Source organism: Oncorhynchus clarkii, unplaced genomic scaffold (genome assembly GCF_045791955.1).
Source record: "Oncorhynchus clarkii lewisi isolate Uvic-CL-2024 unplaced genomic scaffold, UVic_Ocla_1.0 unplaced_contig_532_pilon_pilon, whole genome shotgun sequence".
Lineage (NCBI taxonomy): Eukaryota > Metazoa > Chordata > Actinopteri > Salmoniformes > Salmonidae > Oncorhynchus > Oncorhynchus clarkii.
This window is the reverse complement of record NW_027258423.1, coordinates 29,878-50,000: the sequence shown is the minus strand read 5'-3', so window position 1 is coordinate 50,000 and position 20,123 is coordinate 29,878. Positions and strand designations below refer to the sequence as shown.

The 20,123-nt window shown below is 46.8% G+C and overlaps 1 protein-coding gene across 1 annotated transcript in view; it reads right to left on the bottom strand.

Annotated features, from left to right (window-relative positions):
• LOC139396909 (coronin-7-like) overlaps window positions 1-19,842 on the bottom strand; it is a 28,328-nt gene extending 8,486 nt beyond the window's left edge. The window contains exons 1-6 of the mRNA XM_071143839.1: window positions 19,641-19,842; window positions 17,644-17,740; window positions 17,155-17,235; window positions 14,689-14,759; window positions 8,651-8,837; window positions 6,599-6,675 (exon numbers count right to left, since the gene is read on the bottom strand). Of these exons, the coding sequence (XP_070999940.1) occupies window positions 6,599-6,675; window positions 8,651-8,837; window positions 14,689-14,759; window positions 17,155-17,235; window positions 17,644-17,740; window positions 19,641-19,700 (573 nt within the window). The 5' untranslated portion in view covers window positions 19,701-19,842. The remainder of the gene's footprint in view (window positions 1-6,598; window positions 6,676-8,650; window positions 8,838-14,688; window positions 14,760-17,154; window positions 17,236-17,643; window positions 17,741-19,640) is intronic.
• Between the last annotated feature and the right edge of the window lie 281 nt (window positions 19,843-20,123).

Sequence of the window (20,123 nt, the reverse complement as noted above, 5' to 3'; positions counted from 1 at the left end):
GGTAGGCCAGTTGAGAACACCTTTATTTAACCAGGTAGGCTAGTTGAGAACACCTTTATTTAACCAGGTAGGCCAGTTGAGAACAAGTTCTCATTTACAACTGCAACCTGGCCAAGATAAAGAAAAGCAGTGCGACACAAACAACAACACAGAGTTACACATGGAATAAACAAGTGTACAGTCAATAACAAAACAGAAAAAAATAAAAAGTCTATATACAGTGTGTGCAAAAGGCATGAGGAGGTGAGGCAATAAATAGGCCATAGTAGCAAAGTAATTACAATTTAGCAAATTAACACTGGAGTGATAGATGAGCAGATGATGATGTGCAAGTAGAAATACTAGTGTGCAAAAGAGCAGAAAAGTAAATAAAATCAATATGGTGATGAGTTAGGTAGATTGGGTGGGCTATTTACAGATGGGCTATGTACAGCTGCAGCGATCGGTTAGCTGCTCAGATAGCTGATGTTTAAAGTTAGTGAGGGAAATATAGGTCTCCAGCTTCAGCTATTTTTGCAATTCGTTCCAGTCATTGGCAACAGAGAACTAGAAGGCGGCCAAAGGAGGTGTTGGATTTGGGGATGACCAGTGAGATATACCTGCTGGAACGCGTGCTACAGGTGGGTGTTATCGTGACCAGCGAGCTGAGATAAGGCGGAGCTTTACCTAGCATAGACTTTTTGATGACCTGGAGCCAGTGGGTCTGACGAATATGTAGTGAGGGCCAGCCAACGAGAGCATACAGGTTGCAGTGGTGGGTGGTATAAGGGGCTTTAGTAACAAAACGGATGGCACTGTGATAGACTGCATCCAGTTTGCTGAGTAGAGTATTGGAAGCTATTTTGTAGATGACATTGCCGAAGTCGAGGATCGGTAGGATAGTCAGTTTTACTAGGGTATGTTTGGCGGCGTGAGAGAAGGAGGCTTTGTTGCGAAATAGAAAGCCGATTCTAGATTATCACTGAATGTCTGTATGTGACAGAGAAAGTGTCCAAGAGAGCAGGAGAGGACAAGGGAAGTACACCAACATTTGCCACAGCACATACTGTACCTCAAAGGCAGGAAGTGTTGAAAAATGAGTTATGTTAACCCCCGCTGATGAAAAGGCCCTTGCCTAGTGTCCAAGTTCAACTACAACTACACATGAAACCATTCCACTTCTACTCATAAACTCCCCTCTCTCCCTCTGCGCCCCTTCCATAAACCCAGAGCTCCCTCCACTCTGGCACCCCCTACTCAACCGCGCACACACACACACACACACACAATGGAAATACCTTCCAGCACAGTTATTATTTCCTTTATGACAGGAGGGGGCACCACACATGCCTCCATGCCTAGGTCCTCTCTCCTGGGGCGCTAAATCACCCGCTCTTGGGGCCTTGCGACGGGCCTCTGTGGCCAGGTGAGGATTGAGGTCCCGTCCTGCGTGTTTTTCATCTCTGCTCTTTACTTTGCTTTAAAAAGGCAGTAACTCGCAGAACCTGTCAGGGAGCAGAGGATGGAGAAAGGACCCTTACTATAGCTCCCTTCTCCCCAGGAGAGGCAGGGGTCGGGCGGGGCAGTTGGGGAGAAGAGGCTTGGGATGTATTCATTAGAGAAGAAAATAGCAAAACATTTTGTAATGGAAAACTAAAACAAGGATTTCTTACTGGACAAGTCCAGGAAGTCCATGCCTGTTTCAGCCCATTTTCTTCCATTTGGTGCCTAATGAACATGATCCTGGACGTGTGCAGGGCTTGGGGTAAGAGGTCACTGGGGGTTTTCTGCATGCAGGGGCCTGATGGATGTCGTCCTACACTAAACAGTTATGTACCCTGCCTCCAGTGCCTCGTTAAGGTCTAACTAATGACACATCCAATGTTCCCTACTGTTTTCTGTTTGAGAGAGAAAGAAAGAGGCAAATTGCCAGATAACTAACACACTAATGTTAATAGGAAGACTTGGCTGATAACTAACACACTAACTAATGTTAATAGGAAGACTTGGCTGATAACTAACACACTAACTAATGTTAATAGGAAGGCTTGGCTGATAACTAACACACTAACTAATGTTAATAGGAAGACATGGCTGATAACTAACACACTAACTAACGTTAATATGAAGACTTGGCTGATAACTAACACGCTAACTAATGTTAATAGGAAGACTTGTCTGATAACTAACACACTAACTAATGTTAATAGGAAGACTTGGCTGATAACTAACACACTAACTAATGTTAATAGGAAGACTTGTCTGATAACTAACACACTAATGTTAATAGGAAGACTTGGCTGATAACTAACACACTAACTAATGTTAATAGGAAGACTTGGCCGATAACTAACACACTAATGTTAATAGGAAGACTTGGCTGATAACTAACACACTAACTAATGTTAATAGGAAGACTTGGCTGATAACTAACACACTAAATGTTAATAGGAAGACTTGGCTGATAACTAACACACTAACTAATGTTAATAGGAAGACTTGGCTGATAACTAACACACTAATGTTAATAGGAAGACTTGGCTGCTCAGTGAGGATCACTCACTCTTGCATTAATTAATTGCTCTGTCAACACGATCAAACTATTACAACACTAAAACAATTAGACAAACTGGCTGTTACATCAGTGATCTCAGACTCATCCCTCTTTCTCAATCCCTGAGTTGTGTTCATTTCCACTTTAGAACCCAAGGGAAAGTTGAGGTTGAAGTTTTATGGAGAACTCTGTATCCAGTATAAAAAGTGGGACACAGTCAGTCAGAGTACAAGATCTCCACCCGGGTTAATGAATGTCACCCCTGTTGACGGAATGATCCGCTCAAAAACAGATGCTGATTAATGTCGGGTGGCGCCAATCAGGCAAACAGGGGGATATGGTGTTCCGTTGGCGGCATCTACTGGTGAGACGCGGCTACTACAGTTACTACAGTATTCCATCCCAGGTTGACAAATTAGGCCCTCATCTATGGATTTCACATGACTGGGCAGGGGCGCAGCTATGGGTGGGCCTGTGAGGGCATAGGCCCACACTCTTGGGAGCAATAATGCTAATTACATGTCCACAGGGGCACGGACAACGACCTTAGGGGTTTTTAATAATGTTTACATACTGTTTTACCCACTTCATATGTGTTCTAGTCAATGCTCATCCTACATAACTACTGCTGTACATATGTTTTCTATTCATATACTGTCCATAATGTCAATACACACGGACTCTGACATTGCTCGTTCTGATATTTCTTAATTTATTTATTTTCATTTAGGGGATTTGTGTGCATTGTTCGGTATTACTGCACTGTTTGAGCTATGAACATAAGTATCTCACTGCACCTGCGATAAAATCTGCTAAATATACAGTATGTACATGAGCAATAACATGTCATTTAACTTGTAGATCAGTGATTCCGCACAGTACAACCGTAATGTAGTAGATGTCAAACACACACATTATGTGAACCTCTACTGCTATTGTTTGCCACTAGAGAGTTGGGAAGTATTTAAGACACAACACATAAGATAGAAAGAGAGGTTGCTGTGTGACAAATCTTCCCTGATAGTGTCATGACGTTGGCCTGGGGGATAGGTTTATGACAGTCATAAATACCTCTTCCCCCCTTTTTACTCTCTCTAATCTACTGAGGTTACATTTGCAAAACCCCTTGGTTAACATAGAGATTCTGGGAACATCAGAAGGTGGAGGGAAATGAACTATATTCTGGTAATCCGACCAATTGAACATATGCGGTGGTACTTAATGAATATGATGTTAGTTCGGTTGTCATCTGATACATTCTCATCAATGATAAGATGACAAACTCTATAGTGGAAAGTCTACACATCAGAGTTATCGGATTCACATGGAATTGTTGTTCAATTTAAATGTTTGAATATGAAATTATTTGTGACGGGATGAAATGTGATTTTAGCTTCTAAAATGTGAGATGTGGGTTGTCATAAGTTAGGGCTGCTCACTCAGTGGCCCGCCTCTGTGAAGGGACATGGGCTATAAAACTTTTCAAACACGCCCTCTTCTCCCTTCCTAAATAAAGCCTTGTCGACAACAGAACTTCCTGTTCCGAAGATGTAGGGACGACAGTCCTATGTCAGAATGGTTCAGATAATAACTACAGAACGAAGCCAACATCAGCGTGAGCTTTGGTTGAGAATGGTATGAACTTTGAACTCTTATTCACTACAGAAGTGATACCTCCTAGCCGTTGAGTTAGCAACAGCAGATGCAACGAGGGTTAAGAAGGAACAGACAGAGTATCCCATCTACCACACAACGACGTTACTACAACGTATCCAATTGACAACCAGAGACATTCTTCAAAGGACAAAGGACTCGGTTTGGCAACACGGTCTTCCATCTACCACCAAACTACTGAAGCGCAACTCAGAGTAAATATTTATTGCATTTTCCTTTTCCAAATGGGCGGTAATTTAGAATGCATCAGATACTGTATTTACGATAGCACAGCTTTTTCCCTTTGTTCCTCAGTCTTCCGCTCTTTCACTTAACCCAGCCCCTTTTCCATTGTGTAACACGCTGTCATATCTGTTCCGCCCGCTAGGGATGTTTCCTTTATGACGTAATTTGTAATCAAGTTATGATTAATTGTGTGTATATGAATTCTGTGTGATTAGTTAGGTATTTAGTAAATAAATAACTAAACCCAATTTTGTATTGCTGATTCAAATTGTTAGCCAGGTTTCTTGCAGATAACCAAGAATTTACAACTTTCAGATGATGAGACTGAAGTAAGATGAAGATTAATATTGACTGCTATTGATGTAAAATATTACTAGGTCTTTAAGAGTTTATTCGGAAGATAACAGCTCTATAAATATTATTTTGTGGTGCCCGACTCTCGTTAATTACATTTACATGATTAGCTCAATCAGGTGATATTAATTACGGATAAATTATTTCATCGAATAGCATGTCATATCACTTAATCCGGCATAGCCAAAGACACGACAATAGATAGCAACTGCTCTGTGACAAACCTTTATCGTAGGATCCCATTGAAAAGTAGTTCACAATATGTGAACATGCACTTTCTGCCATCTTTTCTATCCAGCTCCTGTGCTATCCAGCCCGTCTTTCAAAGATCATTCGTAAAAATCCAAATAACTTCACAGATCTTCATTGTAGAGTTTAAACACCGTCTCCAATGCTTGTTCAATGAACCATAAACAATTACATGAACATGCACCTGTGGAACGGTCGTTAAAACACTAACAGCTTACAGACAGTAGGCAATTAAGGTCACAGTTATGAAAACTTAGGACACTAAAGAGGCCTTTCTACTGACTCTGAAAAACACCAAAAGAAAGATGTCCAGGGTCCCTGCTCATCTGCGTGAACGTGCCTTAGGCATGCTGCAAGTAGGCATGAGGATAGCAGGTGTGGCCAGCGCAATAAATTGCAATGTCCGTACTGTGAGACGTCTAAGACAGCGCTACAGGGAGACAGGACGGACAGCTGATCGTCCTCACAGTGGCAGACCACGTGTAACACCTGCACAGGATCGGTACAGCCGAACAGCATACCTGCGGGACAGGTACAACAACAACTGCCCGAGTTACACCAGGATGCACAATCCCTCCATCAGTGCTCTGACTGTCCGCAATAGGCTGAGAGAGGCTGGACTGAGGGCTTGTAGGCCTGTTGTAAGGCAGGTCCTCACCAGACATCACCGGCAACAATGTCGCTTATGGGCACAAACCTACCGTGGCTGGACCAAACAGGACTGGCAAAAAGTGCTCTTCACTAACGAGTCACCGTTTTGTATCACCAGGGGTGATGGTCGGGTTCGCGTTTAACGTTAAAGGAATGAGTGTTACACCGAGGCCTGTACTCTGGAGAGGGATCTATTTGAAGGTGGAGGGTCTGTCATGGTCTGGGGCAGTGTGTCACAGCATCATCGGACTGGGCTGGTTGTGATTGCAGGCAATCTCAACGCTGTGCGTTACAGGGAAGACATTCTCCTCCCTCATGTGGTACCCTTCCTGCAGGCTCATCCTGACATGACCCTCCAGCATGACAATGCCACCAGCCATACTGCTCGTTCTGTGTGTGATTTCCAGTGTTCTGCCATGGCGAGCAAAGAGCCCGTATCTCAATCCTACGGAGTACATCTGGGACCTGTTGGATCGGAGGGTGAGGGCTAGGACCATTCCCCCCAGAAATGTCCGGGAACTTGCAGGTGCCTTGGTGGAAGAGTGGGGTAACATCTCACACCAAGAACTGGCAAATCTGGTGCAGTCCATGAGGCGGAGATGCACTGCAGTACTTAATGCAGCTGGTAGCCACCCCAGATACTGACTGTTACTTTTGTTTTGCCCCCCCCCCTTTGTTCAGGGACACATTATTCCATTTCTGTTAGTCACATGTCTGTGGAACTTGTTCAGTTTATGTCGCAGTTGTTGAATCTTATGTTCATACCAATATTTACACGTTAAGTTTGCTGAAAATAAACACAGTTGACAGTGAGAGGATGTTTCTTTTTCTGCTGAGGTTATATTTAGATGTACTGTACATGATAATAATAGTTCCTGTCTGGCCTCAGTATGTACTGTAGGACTGACTCACCTTGCAGGAGGAAGCCAGCAGGGAGCCGTCCTGTTTCCAGCTAAGACTCTGCAGCTGATCACCGTGCGGCTCCAGAGCTGCAGACAGAAACACAGGTCAGAGATCAAGAGACTGGTCAGCTCAGCCCGCAGGTTATCACAGGGGAGGTCAAGGAAAGGTCACAGAGAGGTCAACAGCACAGGTTAACACAAGACCAGGAACAACAAAGTACATAAAGAACAGATTCAGGATGAATAGACAAAGAAAAGAAAGCACAGGTAGAAACACAGGACAGGTGCAGCCCAGACACGGGACAGGTAGGGCCAAGACACAAGACAGGTGGGGCCAAGACACAGGACAGGAAAAGCCCAGACACGGGACAGGTGGGGCCAAGACACAGGACAGGAAAAGCCCAGACACAGGACAGGTGCAGCCCAGACACGGGACAGGCGAGGCCAAGACACGGGACAGGTGCAGCCCAGACACAGGACAGGTGAGGCCAAGACACAGGACAGGTGAAGCCAAGACACAGAACAGGTGCAGCCAAGACACGGGACAGGTGAAGGCCAAGACACGGGACAGGTGAGGCCAAGACACGGGACAGGTGAGGCCAAGACACGAGACAGGTGAGGCCAAGACACGGGACAGGTGAGGCCAAGACACGGGACAGGTGAGGCCAAGACACGGGACAGGTGAGGCCAAGACACGGGACAGGTGAGGCCAAGACACGGGACAGGTGAAGCCAACACACAGGACAGGTGAGGCCAAGACACAGGACAGGTGCTGCCCAGACACGGGACAGGTGAGGCCAAGACACAAGACACAGAGGGAAACACAGGATGAAACAACCTTACATAAATTGTAGAAACCCCAAAGCAGACCCAGTTGACCCAGTTAAGACCACCTGGATCAATGGTACACAGAACATAATGAGGTTATGGTGCTACGGCTGGTTGGATACAGCATAGCATGTATGGTTATGATGACACGACAGTAGATGGCATAGATGACAACGGCATTTGTCAAATGGAAGAAAGTCGTCACACGGGACACAGTTGAGGTTCACCCTCTAGGCCTCCCGAGTGGCGCAGTGGTCTAAGGCACTGCATCGCAGTACTAGCTGTGCCACTAGAGATCTTGGTTCAAGTCCAGGCTCTGTCGCCCGGCCGCAACCAGGCAACCCATCAGGCAGAGTCGTCTGGGTTAGGGGAGGGTTTGGCCAGCAGGGATGTTCTTGTCCCATCACGCACTCCTGTGGCGGGCTGGGCGCAATGCACGCTGACACGGTCGCCTGGTGTACAGGGTTTCCTCCGACACATTGGTGCGGCTGGCTTCCAGGTTAAGTGGGCATTGTGTCAAGAAGCAGTGCGGCTTGTCGTAACCGGCCGCGACCGGGAGGTCCGTGGGGCGACGCACAATTGGCCTAGCGTCGTCCGGGTTAGGGAGGGATTGGTAGGTAGGGATCTCCTTGTCTCATCGCGCACCAGCGACTCCTGTGGCGGGCCGGGTGCAGTGCGCGCTAGCCAAGGTTGCCAGGTGCACGGTGTAGCCTCCGACACATTGGTGCGGCTGGCTTCCGGGTTGGATACGCGCTGTGTTAAGAAGCAGTACGGCTGGTTGGGTTGTGTATCGGAAGACGCATGACATTCAGCCTTCGTCTCCCCCGAGCCCGTACGGGGGTTGTAGCAATGAGACAAGATAGTAGCTACTACAACAATTGGATACCACGAAATTGGGGAGAAAAAGGGGTAAAAAAAATAAATAATAAATATATAAAAAAAAGAAGCAGTGCGGCTTGGTTGGGTTGTGTTTCGGAGGAGGCACGACTCTCGACCTTCAACTGTGAAAGGATCAAACTGACTGACCGATTGTGTGTATGGTCTGTTTGCTGCTATATTTGTGTGAAGAAGTGTACTGTATTGATCCATTTGTGAGTGATTGATTATGAGTGTGAGTTCATCATTCATGCATGTGTGTTTGTGTGCGTTCCTTCATTTGTGAGTGTGTGTTCATGCATTCACCATTCTTTCATGCCTGCATAGTGTAAAGCTCCTCTCCTCCAGTGTATCCTACCTGCTAGCGGTGATTGTTGGCGGCTGGTGTCCCAGAGCTGGGCTGTCTTGGTGGAGCCCACAGCCAGCAGGCCAGAGGAGGTGGGGTGGAAGGCGACCAGCTCCAGACGACCCTCTCCGGGACACAGGGTCACCTCCGCCCCCCCGGGCTGCTCCTGTTCTGGTTCACACACACGCCACAGCTTCACCTGCATGGACACACACCAGGCCAAGAAAGCATGTTTTTAGTGACCTTGTTGTGCTGAGTAAAAGAGAGACACACTTGCGCACACACACACACACACACACACACACACGAGTGTCAGGTGAATGGGCTCTCAATCAGACATGAAGACAGTGACATACACAATAATTACAAAAGTATGTGGACCCCTTCAAATTCGTGGATTTGGCTATTTCAGCCACACCCACTGCTGACAGGTGTATAAAATCAAGCATCCAGCCATGCAATCTGAATAGACAAACATTGGCAGTAGAATGGCCTTACTCAAGAGCTCAGTGACTTTCAACGTGGCATCATCATAGGATGCCACCTCCCCAATAAGTCAGTTCGTCAAATTTCTGCCTTTCTAGATCAGCCCCAGTCAACTGTAAGTGCTGTTATTGTGAAGTGGAAATGTCGACGAATAACAACGGCTCAGCCGTGAAGTGGTTGGTCACACAAGCTCACAGAACGGGACTGTGGCGTGCTAAAGTGCGTGAAATCGTCAGTTCACAGTTGCAACACTCACTACCTGAGTTCCAAACTGCCTCGAAACAACGTCAGCACAAGAACTGTTCGTCGGGAGCTTCATGAACTGGGTTTCCATGGCCCAGCAGCCGCACACAAGCCTAAGATCACCATGCCAAGCGTCGGCTGGAGTGGTGTAAAGCCCGCCGCCATTGGACTCTGGAGCAGTGGAAACATGTTCTCTTGAATGATGCTTCACCATCTGGCAGTCCGACCGACAAATCTGGGTTTGAGAAACGCTCCCTACCCGAATGTATAGTGCCAACTGTAAAGTCTGGTGGAGGAGGAATAATGGTCTGGGGCTGTTTTTCATGGTTCGGGCTCGGCCCCTTAGTTCAAGTGAAGGGAACTCTTAGCTACAGCATTGAGGAAGGCCCTTTCCTGTTTCAGCATGACAATGTCCCGGTGCACAAAGTGAGATACATACAGAAATGATTTGTTGAGATCGGTGTGGAAGAACTTCACTGGCCTACACAGATCCCTGACCTCAACCCCATTGAAAACCTTAGGGATAAATGGGAACGCCGACTGCGAGTCTGGTCCAATCGCCCAACATCAGTGCCCGACCTCACTAATGCTCTTGTGGCTGAATGGAAGCAAGTGTATGTTACACATGCATATAAATAAAGTATTATACACATGTAAATGTAACATTTGCATATGTCTATCTAATGTTAGAGAGAAGGTTTTGAGGTTTGTATCTTGCTCCATGTCAGTAGGCAATGACTTAAACTGATCCCTTCACCCCAGCTACACTCACTGAACGTTCGTACCCCAGCTACACTCACTGAACGTTCGTACCCCAGCTACACTCACTGAACGTTCGTACCCCAGCTGCACTCACTGAACGTTCGTACCCCAGCTGCACGTTCGTACCCCAGCTGCACTCACTGAACGTTCGTACCCCAGCTGCACTCACTGAACGTTCGTACCCCAGCTGCACTCACTGAACGTTCGTACCCCAGCTGCACTCACTGAACGTTCGTACCCCAGCTACACTCACTGAACGTTCAAACCCCAGCTACACTCACTGAACGTTCAAACCCCAGCTACACTCACTGAACGTTCAAACCCCAGCTACACTCACTGAAAATTGAAAGGCAGAGTTGATAGACATGCCATTAGCCCCAACCCTGTTGTTAATGAACAGTGAGTTAATTTCCAACAGCTGGCCTTGCCCTAAAACCCATTGCAGCAGACTCAGTTTGCCCATACCCAACCACCTACTGTTAAACATTGGAGCTTTCACTACTAGGACTACAGACACCTGGACCGTGTTCTCCCTACTAGGACTACAGACACCGGGACCATGTTCTCCCTACTAGGACTACAGACACCGGGACCATGTTCTCCCTAGTAGGACTACAGACACCGGGACCATGTTCTCCCTAGTAGGACTACAGACACCGGGACCATGTTCTCCCTAGTAGGACTACAGACACCGGGACCATGTTCTCCCTACTAGGACTACAGACACCGGGACCATGTTCTCCCTACTAGGACTACAGACACCGGGACCACGTTCTCACTAGTAGGACTACAGACACCTGGACCATGTTCTCCCTACTAGAACTACAGACACCGGGACCATGTTCTCCCTACTGGGACTCCTGACACCTGGACCATGTTCTCACTACTAGAACTACAGACACCGGGACCATGTTCTCCCTACTGGGACTCCTGACACCGGGACCATGTTCTCCCTACTGGGACTCCTGACACCTGGACCGTGTTCTCCCTACTAGGACTACAGACACCGGGACCGTGTTCTCCCTACTAGGACTACAGACACCGGGACCATGTTCTCCCTAGTAGGACTACAGACACCGGGACCATGTTCTCCCTAGTAGGACTACAGACACCGGGACCATGTTCTCCCTAGTAGGACTACAGACACCGGGACCATGTTCTCCCTACTAGGACTACAGACACCGGGACCATGTTCTCCCTACTAGGACTACAGACACCGGGACCACGTTCTCACTAGTAGGACTACAGACACCTGGACCATGTTCTCCCTACTAGAACTACAGACACCGGGACCATGTTCTCCCTACTGGGACTCCTGACACCTGGACCATGTTCTCACTACTAGAACTACAGACACCGGGACCATGTTCTCCCTACTGGGACTCCTGACACCGGGACCATGTTCTCCCTACTGGGACTCCTGACACCTGGACCATGTTCTCCCTACTAGGACTCCTGACACCTGGACCATGTTCTCCCTACTGGTACTCCTGACACCTGGACCATGTTCTCCCTACTGGGACTCCTGACACCTGGACCATGTTCTCCCTACTGGGACTCCTGACACCTGGACCATGTTCTCCCTACTAGGACTCCTGACACCTGGACCATGTTCTCCCTACTGGGACTCCTGACACCGGGACCATGTTCTCCCTACTGGGACTCCTGACACCGGGACCATGTTCTCTCTACTGGGACTCCTGACACCGGGACCACGTTCTCCCTACTGGGACTCCTGACACCGGGACCATGTTCTCCCTACTGGGACTCCTGACACCGGGACCATGTTCTCCCTACTGGGACTCCTGAGACCGGCACCATGTTCTCCCTACTGGGACTCCTGACACCTGGACCATGTTCTCCCTACTAGAACTACAGACACCTGGATCATGTTCTCCCTACTGGGACTCCTGACACCTGGACCATGTTCTCCCTACTGGGACTCCTGACACCTGGACCATGTTCTCCCTTCTGGGACTCCTGACACCGGGACCATGTTCTCCCTACTGGGACTCCTGACACCGGGACCATGTTCTCCCTACTGGGACTCCTGACACCTGGACCATGTTCTCCCTACTGGGACTCCTGACACCGGGACCATGTTCTCCCTACTGGGACTCCTGACACCGGGACCATGTTCTCCCTACTGGGACTCCTGACACCGGGACCATGTTCTCCCTACTGGGACTCCTGACACCGGGACCATGTTCTCCCTACTGGGACTCCTGACACCGGGACCATGTTCTCCCTACTGGTACTCCTGACACCGGGACCATGTTCTCCCTACTGGTACTCCTGACACCGGGACCATGTTCTCCCTACTGGGACTCCTGATACCTGGACCATGTTCTCCCTACTGGGACTCCTGACACCGGGACCATGTTCTCCCTACTGGTACTCCTGACACCGGGACCATGTTCTCCCTACTGGTACTCCTGACACCGGGACCATGTTCTCCCTACTGGTACTCCTGACACCGGGACCATGTTCTCCCTACTGGGACTCCTGACACCGGGACCATGTTCTCCCTACTGGGACTCCTGACACCGGGACCATGTTCTCCCTACTGGTACTCCTGACACCGGGACCATGTTCTCCCTACTGGTACTCCTGACACCGGGACCATGTTCTCCCTACTGGTACTCCTGACACCTGGACCATGTTCTCCCTACTGGGACTCCTGACACCGGGACCATGTTCTCCCTACTGGGACTCCTGACACCGGGACCATGTTCTCCCTACTGGGACTACAGACACCTGGACCATGTTCTCCCTACTGGGACTCCTGACACCGGGACCATGTTCTCCCTACTAGAACTACAGACACCTGGACCATGTTCTCCCTACTGGGACTCCTGACACCTGGACCATGTTCTCCCTACTGGGACTCCTGACACCTGGACCATGTTCTCCCTACTAGGACTCCTGACACCGGGACCATGTTCTCCCTACTAGAACTACAGACACCTGGACCATGTTCTCCCTACTGGGACTCCTGACACCGGGACCATGTTCTCCCTACTAGAACTACAGACACCTGGACCATGTTCTCCCTACTGGGACTCCTGACACCTGGACCATGTTCTCCCTACTGGGACTCCTGACACCGGGACCATGTTCTCCCTACTGGGACTCCTGACACCGGGACCATGTTCTCCCTACTGGGACTCCTGACACCTGGACCATGTTCTCACTACTAGGACTCCTGACACCTGGACCATGTTCTCCCTACTAGGACTCCTGACACCTGGACCATGTTCTCCCTACTGGGACTCCTGACACCGGGACCATGTTCTCCCTACTGGGACTCCTGACACCGGGACCATGTTCTCCCTACTGGGACTCCTGACACCGGGACCATGTTCTCCCTACTGGGACTCCTGACACCGGGACCATGTTCTCCCTACTGGGACTCCTGACACCGGGACCATGTTCTCCCTACTGGGACTCCTGACACCGGGACCATGTTCTCCCTACTAGGACTCCTGATACCTGGACCATGTTCTCCCTACTAGGACTCCTGACACCGGGACCATGTTCTCCCTACTGGGACTCCTGACACCGGGACTGGAGAACCAAGTGGTATACAGCTGCAGATACAGGATGTAATCCAGCAATAAGGTGGTAAATTGGAGCCTTTTAAATGCCACCTGGGGCCTGTTTTATTATTTTATTTAACTAGGCAAGTCAGGTAAGAACAAATTCTTATTTACAATGATGGCCTCCCCCGGCCAAACCCAGACGACGTTGGGCCAATTATGCGCAGCCCTATGGGACTCCCAATCATGGCAGAATGTGATGCAGCCTGGATTCGAACCAGGTACTGCAGTGACGCCTCTTGCACTGAGTGTTTTAGACCACTGCCACTCAGGAGCCCAAAGCATGGCAAAAGCGATGACAAAGTCTTAAAACAGGGTGTGTGAGTGTGTGTGTGTGTGTGTGTGTGTGTGTGTACATGTGTTTTTGTGGGTGTGGACGTCTGTGTGTGTTACTCAGCACAACAAGGTGACTAAAACAATATGTCTTCTTGGCAGCAGATGAAAGCTGGGAATATAAAGTATCCTAGCTGAGCTCAGGGCTCCTCTACATATGCTGGGTACTTTACTGTGCACTGAGGCTTCGGCTCAGTGTGGCTGTACATGTGTTTACTCAGCCCTCTGAGGCAGACCCTGCTGCTGAGTCTGCATACACACTCACACATGGACTCTGAGTGACTTCAAAGGTTCCTTTCCACATAATAACAGTCAATGCAATTCATTTTTTCATCCAGATGTGTCAGAGCCCTCGTTCCCAGCCTAAAGATACAAACAACTGTTCATGACTATGTGCATGTACCATGAAAAAATAGAACAACCAGTCTGCAAGAGAGTGTATGACCATAACGAAATCCTCTTTCCTTCCTTCCTCTCTTAAAGCTATGACTCATCTTATAGTTAGGTGAAAGGTCAAGAGGAAGGAAGGAAAGAATGAAGGACATTTTTTTAAAATGAAGACAGGGCCTTAGAGGAATGAGGACAGGGCCTTAGAGGAAGGAGGACCGAGAGACAGGAGGGCCTCACCGTTTCATCTGCAGAACAGGTAGCCAGGAGATTATCATCAAACGGAGAGAAGTCCAAATCAGTTATCAGATCTGAGAGAGAGACAGAGAGAGGACAAATCAGTTATCAGATCTGAGAGAGAGACAGAGAGAGGACAAATCAGTTATCAGATCTGAGAGAGAGACAGAGAGAGGACAAATCAGTTATCAGATCTGAGAGAGAGACAGAGAGGAGGACAAATCAGTTACAAGATCTGAGAGAGAGAGACAGAGAGAGGACAAATCAGTTATCAGATCTGAGAGAGAGAGAGAGAGAGAGAGAGAGAGAAAACACTGATATATATATATATCTATATAAATAATATGACATTTGTAATGTCTTCATTGTTTTGAAACTTCTGTATGTGTAATGTTTACTGTTAATTGTTATTGTTTATTTCACTTAATATATTCACTTTATATATTATCTACCTCACTTGCTTTGGCAATGTTAACACATGTTTCCCATGCCAATAAAGCCCTTGAATTGAATTGAGTGAGAGAGAGAGACAGACAGAGAAGTCCAAATCAGTTATCTGAGAGATAGAGAGAGAGAGAGAGAGAGAGAGAGAGAGAGAGACAGAGAGAAGTCCAAATCAGTTATCAGATCTGAGAGAGTGAGAAAGCGAGGACAAATCAGTTGTCAGATCTGAGTAAGAGAGTGAGAGAGAGAGAGAGAGAGAGAGGACAAATCAGTTGTCAGATCTGAGTAAGAGAGTGAGAGAGAGAGAGAGAGAGGACAAATCAGTTGTCAGATCTGAGTAAGAGAGTGAGAGAGAGAGAGAGAGAGAGAGAGAGAGAGAGGACAAATCAGTTGTCAGATCTGAGTAAGAGAGTGAGAGAGAGAGAGAGAGGACAAATCAGTTGTCAGATCTGAGTAAGAGAGTGAGAGAGAGAGGACAAATCAGTTGTCAGATCTGAGTAAGAAAGAGAGAGACAGAGAGGAGGACAAACAAGAGATTTAGGTCACAGGTTTAAGGGTTTATTTGAGAACATGGCATTCCTCTTGTGATCACTTGGATAAGTTAAAAGTCCAATGCAGCAGTTTTTGCCACAATATCAAATCACTTCTGGGGAACAATGAAGTATCTTACTGTGATTGGTTTCAATTAAAATGGTCAAAAAGAAACAAACGCTTCTTAACAAAGAGCCATTTCTCAAGGAAGAATTTAGCTCTGACAGACTGGGAGTGGACTGAGTGGGGAGGGGGAAACTAAAAACTAGTGGTTATTGGCAGAGAGGTTTGGAACCCTCTTTCTTATTGGTAAATGAACAAACTTCCCGCCTGATAATGTCACCAGACAGGCCAAAACGCCATCCCACCAAAACAGGCTGATATTTCAGGTGGTCTTTCCAAACAGCTCTTACACTAAAAAGGGCATTATAATAATTTTCACAATTTCAGAGTATTATCCAACCTCCTAGCGTGAAAATATATATAAAACACAGGAAATCACATTTTGGACTGGACCTTTAAGAAACTGGTCTTGTTAAAAAAGCAGACAAAAGGGAGTGAGTTCGATAAAGGTTGAAACATCTTAACCCTGGTCTCTCACGTTAAAAACCACTTTAGACCAAGAGGAAATTCCCTTTTGGGCCACTGATTTGGATGTCGCAGGCAGGGCTAGCTCATCACAAGACCATGAGCAACCATGTACCTGACTCATGTTCACTACACCTAGTTCCAGATCTGGTTGTACTGTCTAGCTAACTCCTTTGGTCGGGAGTCGTGACAATGACCATAGCAGTTGGCAAGACAGACAGACAGCACAATCATTTATCTGGGATTGTACTAAAACGTACTCATGGTAATAATATGAAATATTAAAGATGCACGATGCAGAAATGGCTCCGCCATGTCCTGGTTGCTAAAATTATAATAGTTCACTTAATTGCAGTTGATGTGACAAAACAAACAAGTGTAGTGTACAGAGTCATTATACCATCTAAACCGCTGTGAAACATTTTACATAACTAAAAATATTGTATTTCCAGCTGTTTCAAGCAAAAGACGAAAACAAAACTTAACGGGAAGCATAGAAATAGCTCACATAGAACAGATCTACTTCTTATTCTTCCTATAAATGCAAATTACAGATCTATAATACACATTTCTATATGAATTTGTTTATTGTTTAGGTCGCCCAAATTGTTACATATTGCAGCTTTAAGAAATGTAAAACAACAGAGAGAGAAAAAAGAGAGTTGTGATGAGTGGATAGTGTCTGGGGCTTGTGAAGGAGAGATTTTACAATGACGGCCTACCCCAGCCAAACCCTCCATTAACCCGGACAACGCTGGGCAAATGGGACTCCCCATCACGGCAGGTTGTGATACAGCCCGGGATCTAACCCGGGTCTGTAGTGATGCCTCTAGCACTGAGAGGCAGAGCCTTAGACCGCTGCACCACTCAGGAAAAATGAATGAAAAGTGGATAGAGGGATCTTACCAGCATGACATGGGATCACAGTCACTGTCCACTTGCCATCAGACCCTGGTTCCACAGAGGTGAGGCCAAGCATTCCTCCACCTGGTGACAAGACACACACAAGAGACAGACAGCATGATCTATACAGTCTCTCTTTCATACTGATATGGCCTGCTCTAACAAAACAGATAGAGATATCTGCTCTGTGATGGCAATACCTGCTCACACACGCTTCAACAGACAGGTAAATATACCAGAGACAGACAGGTAAATATACCAGAGACAGACAGGTAAATATACCAGAGACAGACAGCATGACTCCTCATAACAGAGACTAGACAGAATAGAATATACTTAGTTGAACCCCACTTAGCATAACACTGTTGCCTGAATCACACTATAGGGCCAAAATGATACCACATCCACCATAGTTGCTGGAATCATGCAGGAACTGACATTTAGAAAAGAAAGCACAGTATGGTTCTATAGTTGACTCAGTCTTATCCTTACCAGCCTGGTCAGTGTTGAAGGCCACAAGCCTGGTGCTGGATTTGATGTGGTTCCCCTGAGAGGTGAAGGATCCTGCCCGGACATTACTGATCCAGCCCTGGACACAGGGGAAATTCACAGTGCATTAGGGGTAGGTGTGGTGGGACACTGGAGCTATCATTAGGAAGATGACTTAAGCAACTGGCCATCAGATAAAACAAAGGTGATCGCAGTGGCCTAAAAGATGACACTGTCTAACGGTCATTATGAGTAGGCTATTTCTGACCTCCGCTAATATAATAGAGTAGGGACGAACAGAATTGTTGCTATACTTGACAAGAAAACCATTAGAAAGTTTCAGTTATTGTCTGTTCACTTAAATGCAAGTCTATCCAACTGAGTGGGATCCTAAGCATTCCCTTGACAAGTCCACACAAGAGAATAGCAGCTCACACTATTTTAGACACACACTGCTGAAGTGCAATGCCCTTCATTGTCATCCCAAAATAAACTGTGGATAACTTAAATACACAGGCAGAGCACACACACACTGCTTCTCCAAACACCCAAGATTCAGACTAACTGTCATTATAAGGAAGATTCAGACTAACTGTCATTATAAGGAAGATTCAGACAAATTGTCATAATAGGGAAGATTCAGACTAACTGTCATAATAGGGAAGATTCAGACTAACTGTCATAATAGGGAAGATTCAGACTGTCATAATAGGGAAGATTCAGACTGTCATAATAGGGAAGATTCAGACTGTCATAATAAGGAAGATTCAGACTGTCATAATAAGGAAGATTCAGACTAACTGTCATAATAGGGAAGATTCAGACTAACTGTCATAATAGGGAAGATTCAGACTGTCATAATAAGAAGAGGGTATCAGAGGGCATGTTGCTACACACACCCTCTGCCGTCCATGTTGAATCAGCAGAATGTTAAGGAAGTGGGAGCGACTCCCTGCGATGCGTATTCTAAAACCTCCTTTCACAACACTAACACCAGGGCATAGGCAGGAGCGCCGTGTGTTTGAATACCACTGCTGCCAAAACCGTTATGGGCTAACCATGTCAGACAACAGGCCTGAACACTGTCGCGGGCTCCGGCAGGGAATGTACAGAGAGCACTTAGCAGCCCAGACAGTGTCTGACAGCCCAGCAAAACAGCTAGTTTCTCTCTCTCAGGAAACACACAGTACTGCTCCACAGGCAGCCAGGCATAAAGAGAACAAGGTGGCCATTCTCACTCACTCACTCCTTGGAGTTCTCCCTCTCCCTCACTCCTAACATTTGAGATGGTGCTTTGAGTGTTGCTTTTCTGAGGCAGTCCTCATAACAGGATCAGAGATCCGCTCTGCAGCTGGAACTCACTCACACTGTGAGACTGTGTGGAGGTTTGCTACATGGAGAATAAGCATCCAAGTAATGGTATGTTTCATAACCGATGGCATGACACCACTACTGTGTATCTTACTCACAGCCTACAGTCATTGGTTGACAGAGAGGAGCTTTGTTAAATGGCGTAGGGATACGCACTGTATGTACAGTGCACTTTAGAACTCAAATCTGAGCATGGCTGCTACATTGTAGAATGATGACCGGTTACAATGAGAGCAGGAATTATGATACATTCGAAACAATGTGGCTATTCAGTGATGATGGGCATCACAGCCTTCCTATCTGTAACATCTGACAATCCTGACCAATACGAACCGCTGTCAATTTCAAACGTGGAATTTGCATAGACTGCTGAAAGCTAGCTAGATAACAATAACCACATGGTTAACACTGTCACGTTAGCAGCCTTCGCGGTTTGCACTTGGTTTTCGTAGACTATTGTTTCTCTACCAACACACTCTTGCGATGCAGCAGCCTTCTGCAGATATGCAGGAAGTTCAATTTCCTCCAAACATTTTCAGACGTTCCCCAAAACACAACTCCATTCCGTCTTCTTCACCGTTGCTAAAAACCAATGCTGGCGAGGCTTTCTTGCAACGCTCATTACTTACATCTTTCTTGGCGATCTTCGGGGTGGTGTTTTTGAATTTGGAGGTCTTGAAACGATTCATTCTAGTCCCCTGAATTAACTTTCGTGCCTTCCGGGTATCTCTGTCTTGTTGATACTATTCGAAAAGAGCGAGCACTCAGCAGCACACTCCTTTTCAGATGACAGTTCTCGAGTTCAGCACTGTCACAACTCGCTGTACTGTGCGAGCGATTCAATCGACGATCGACTCAGACCCCTGTTTAGCTACATCAATGATGATTGACCACGGTAAAATACAAATGTTTCTGTGTTGAAACGTTTAATCGTAGTTGCCGTGAGTAAGAAGCGGACTACATGGGATTCAACTGTTTAAATACTATTCCACAGTTTCTAAAGTACAGATGTTTCAACAGAGTGAAAGTTAGTTTGCGAACATCTTGAAACAAAAAATAGATTTATTGACAGTCAATTATTTTGCGCATGTCCGTGACACAACTTTACTTGC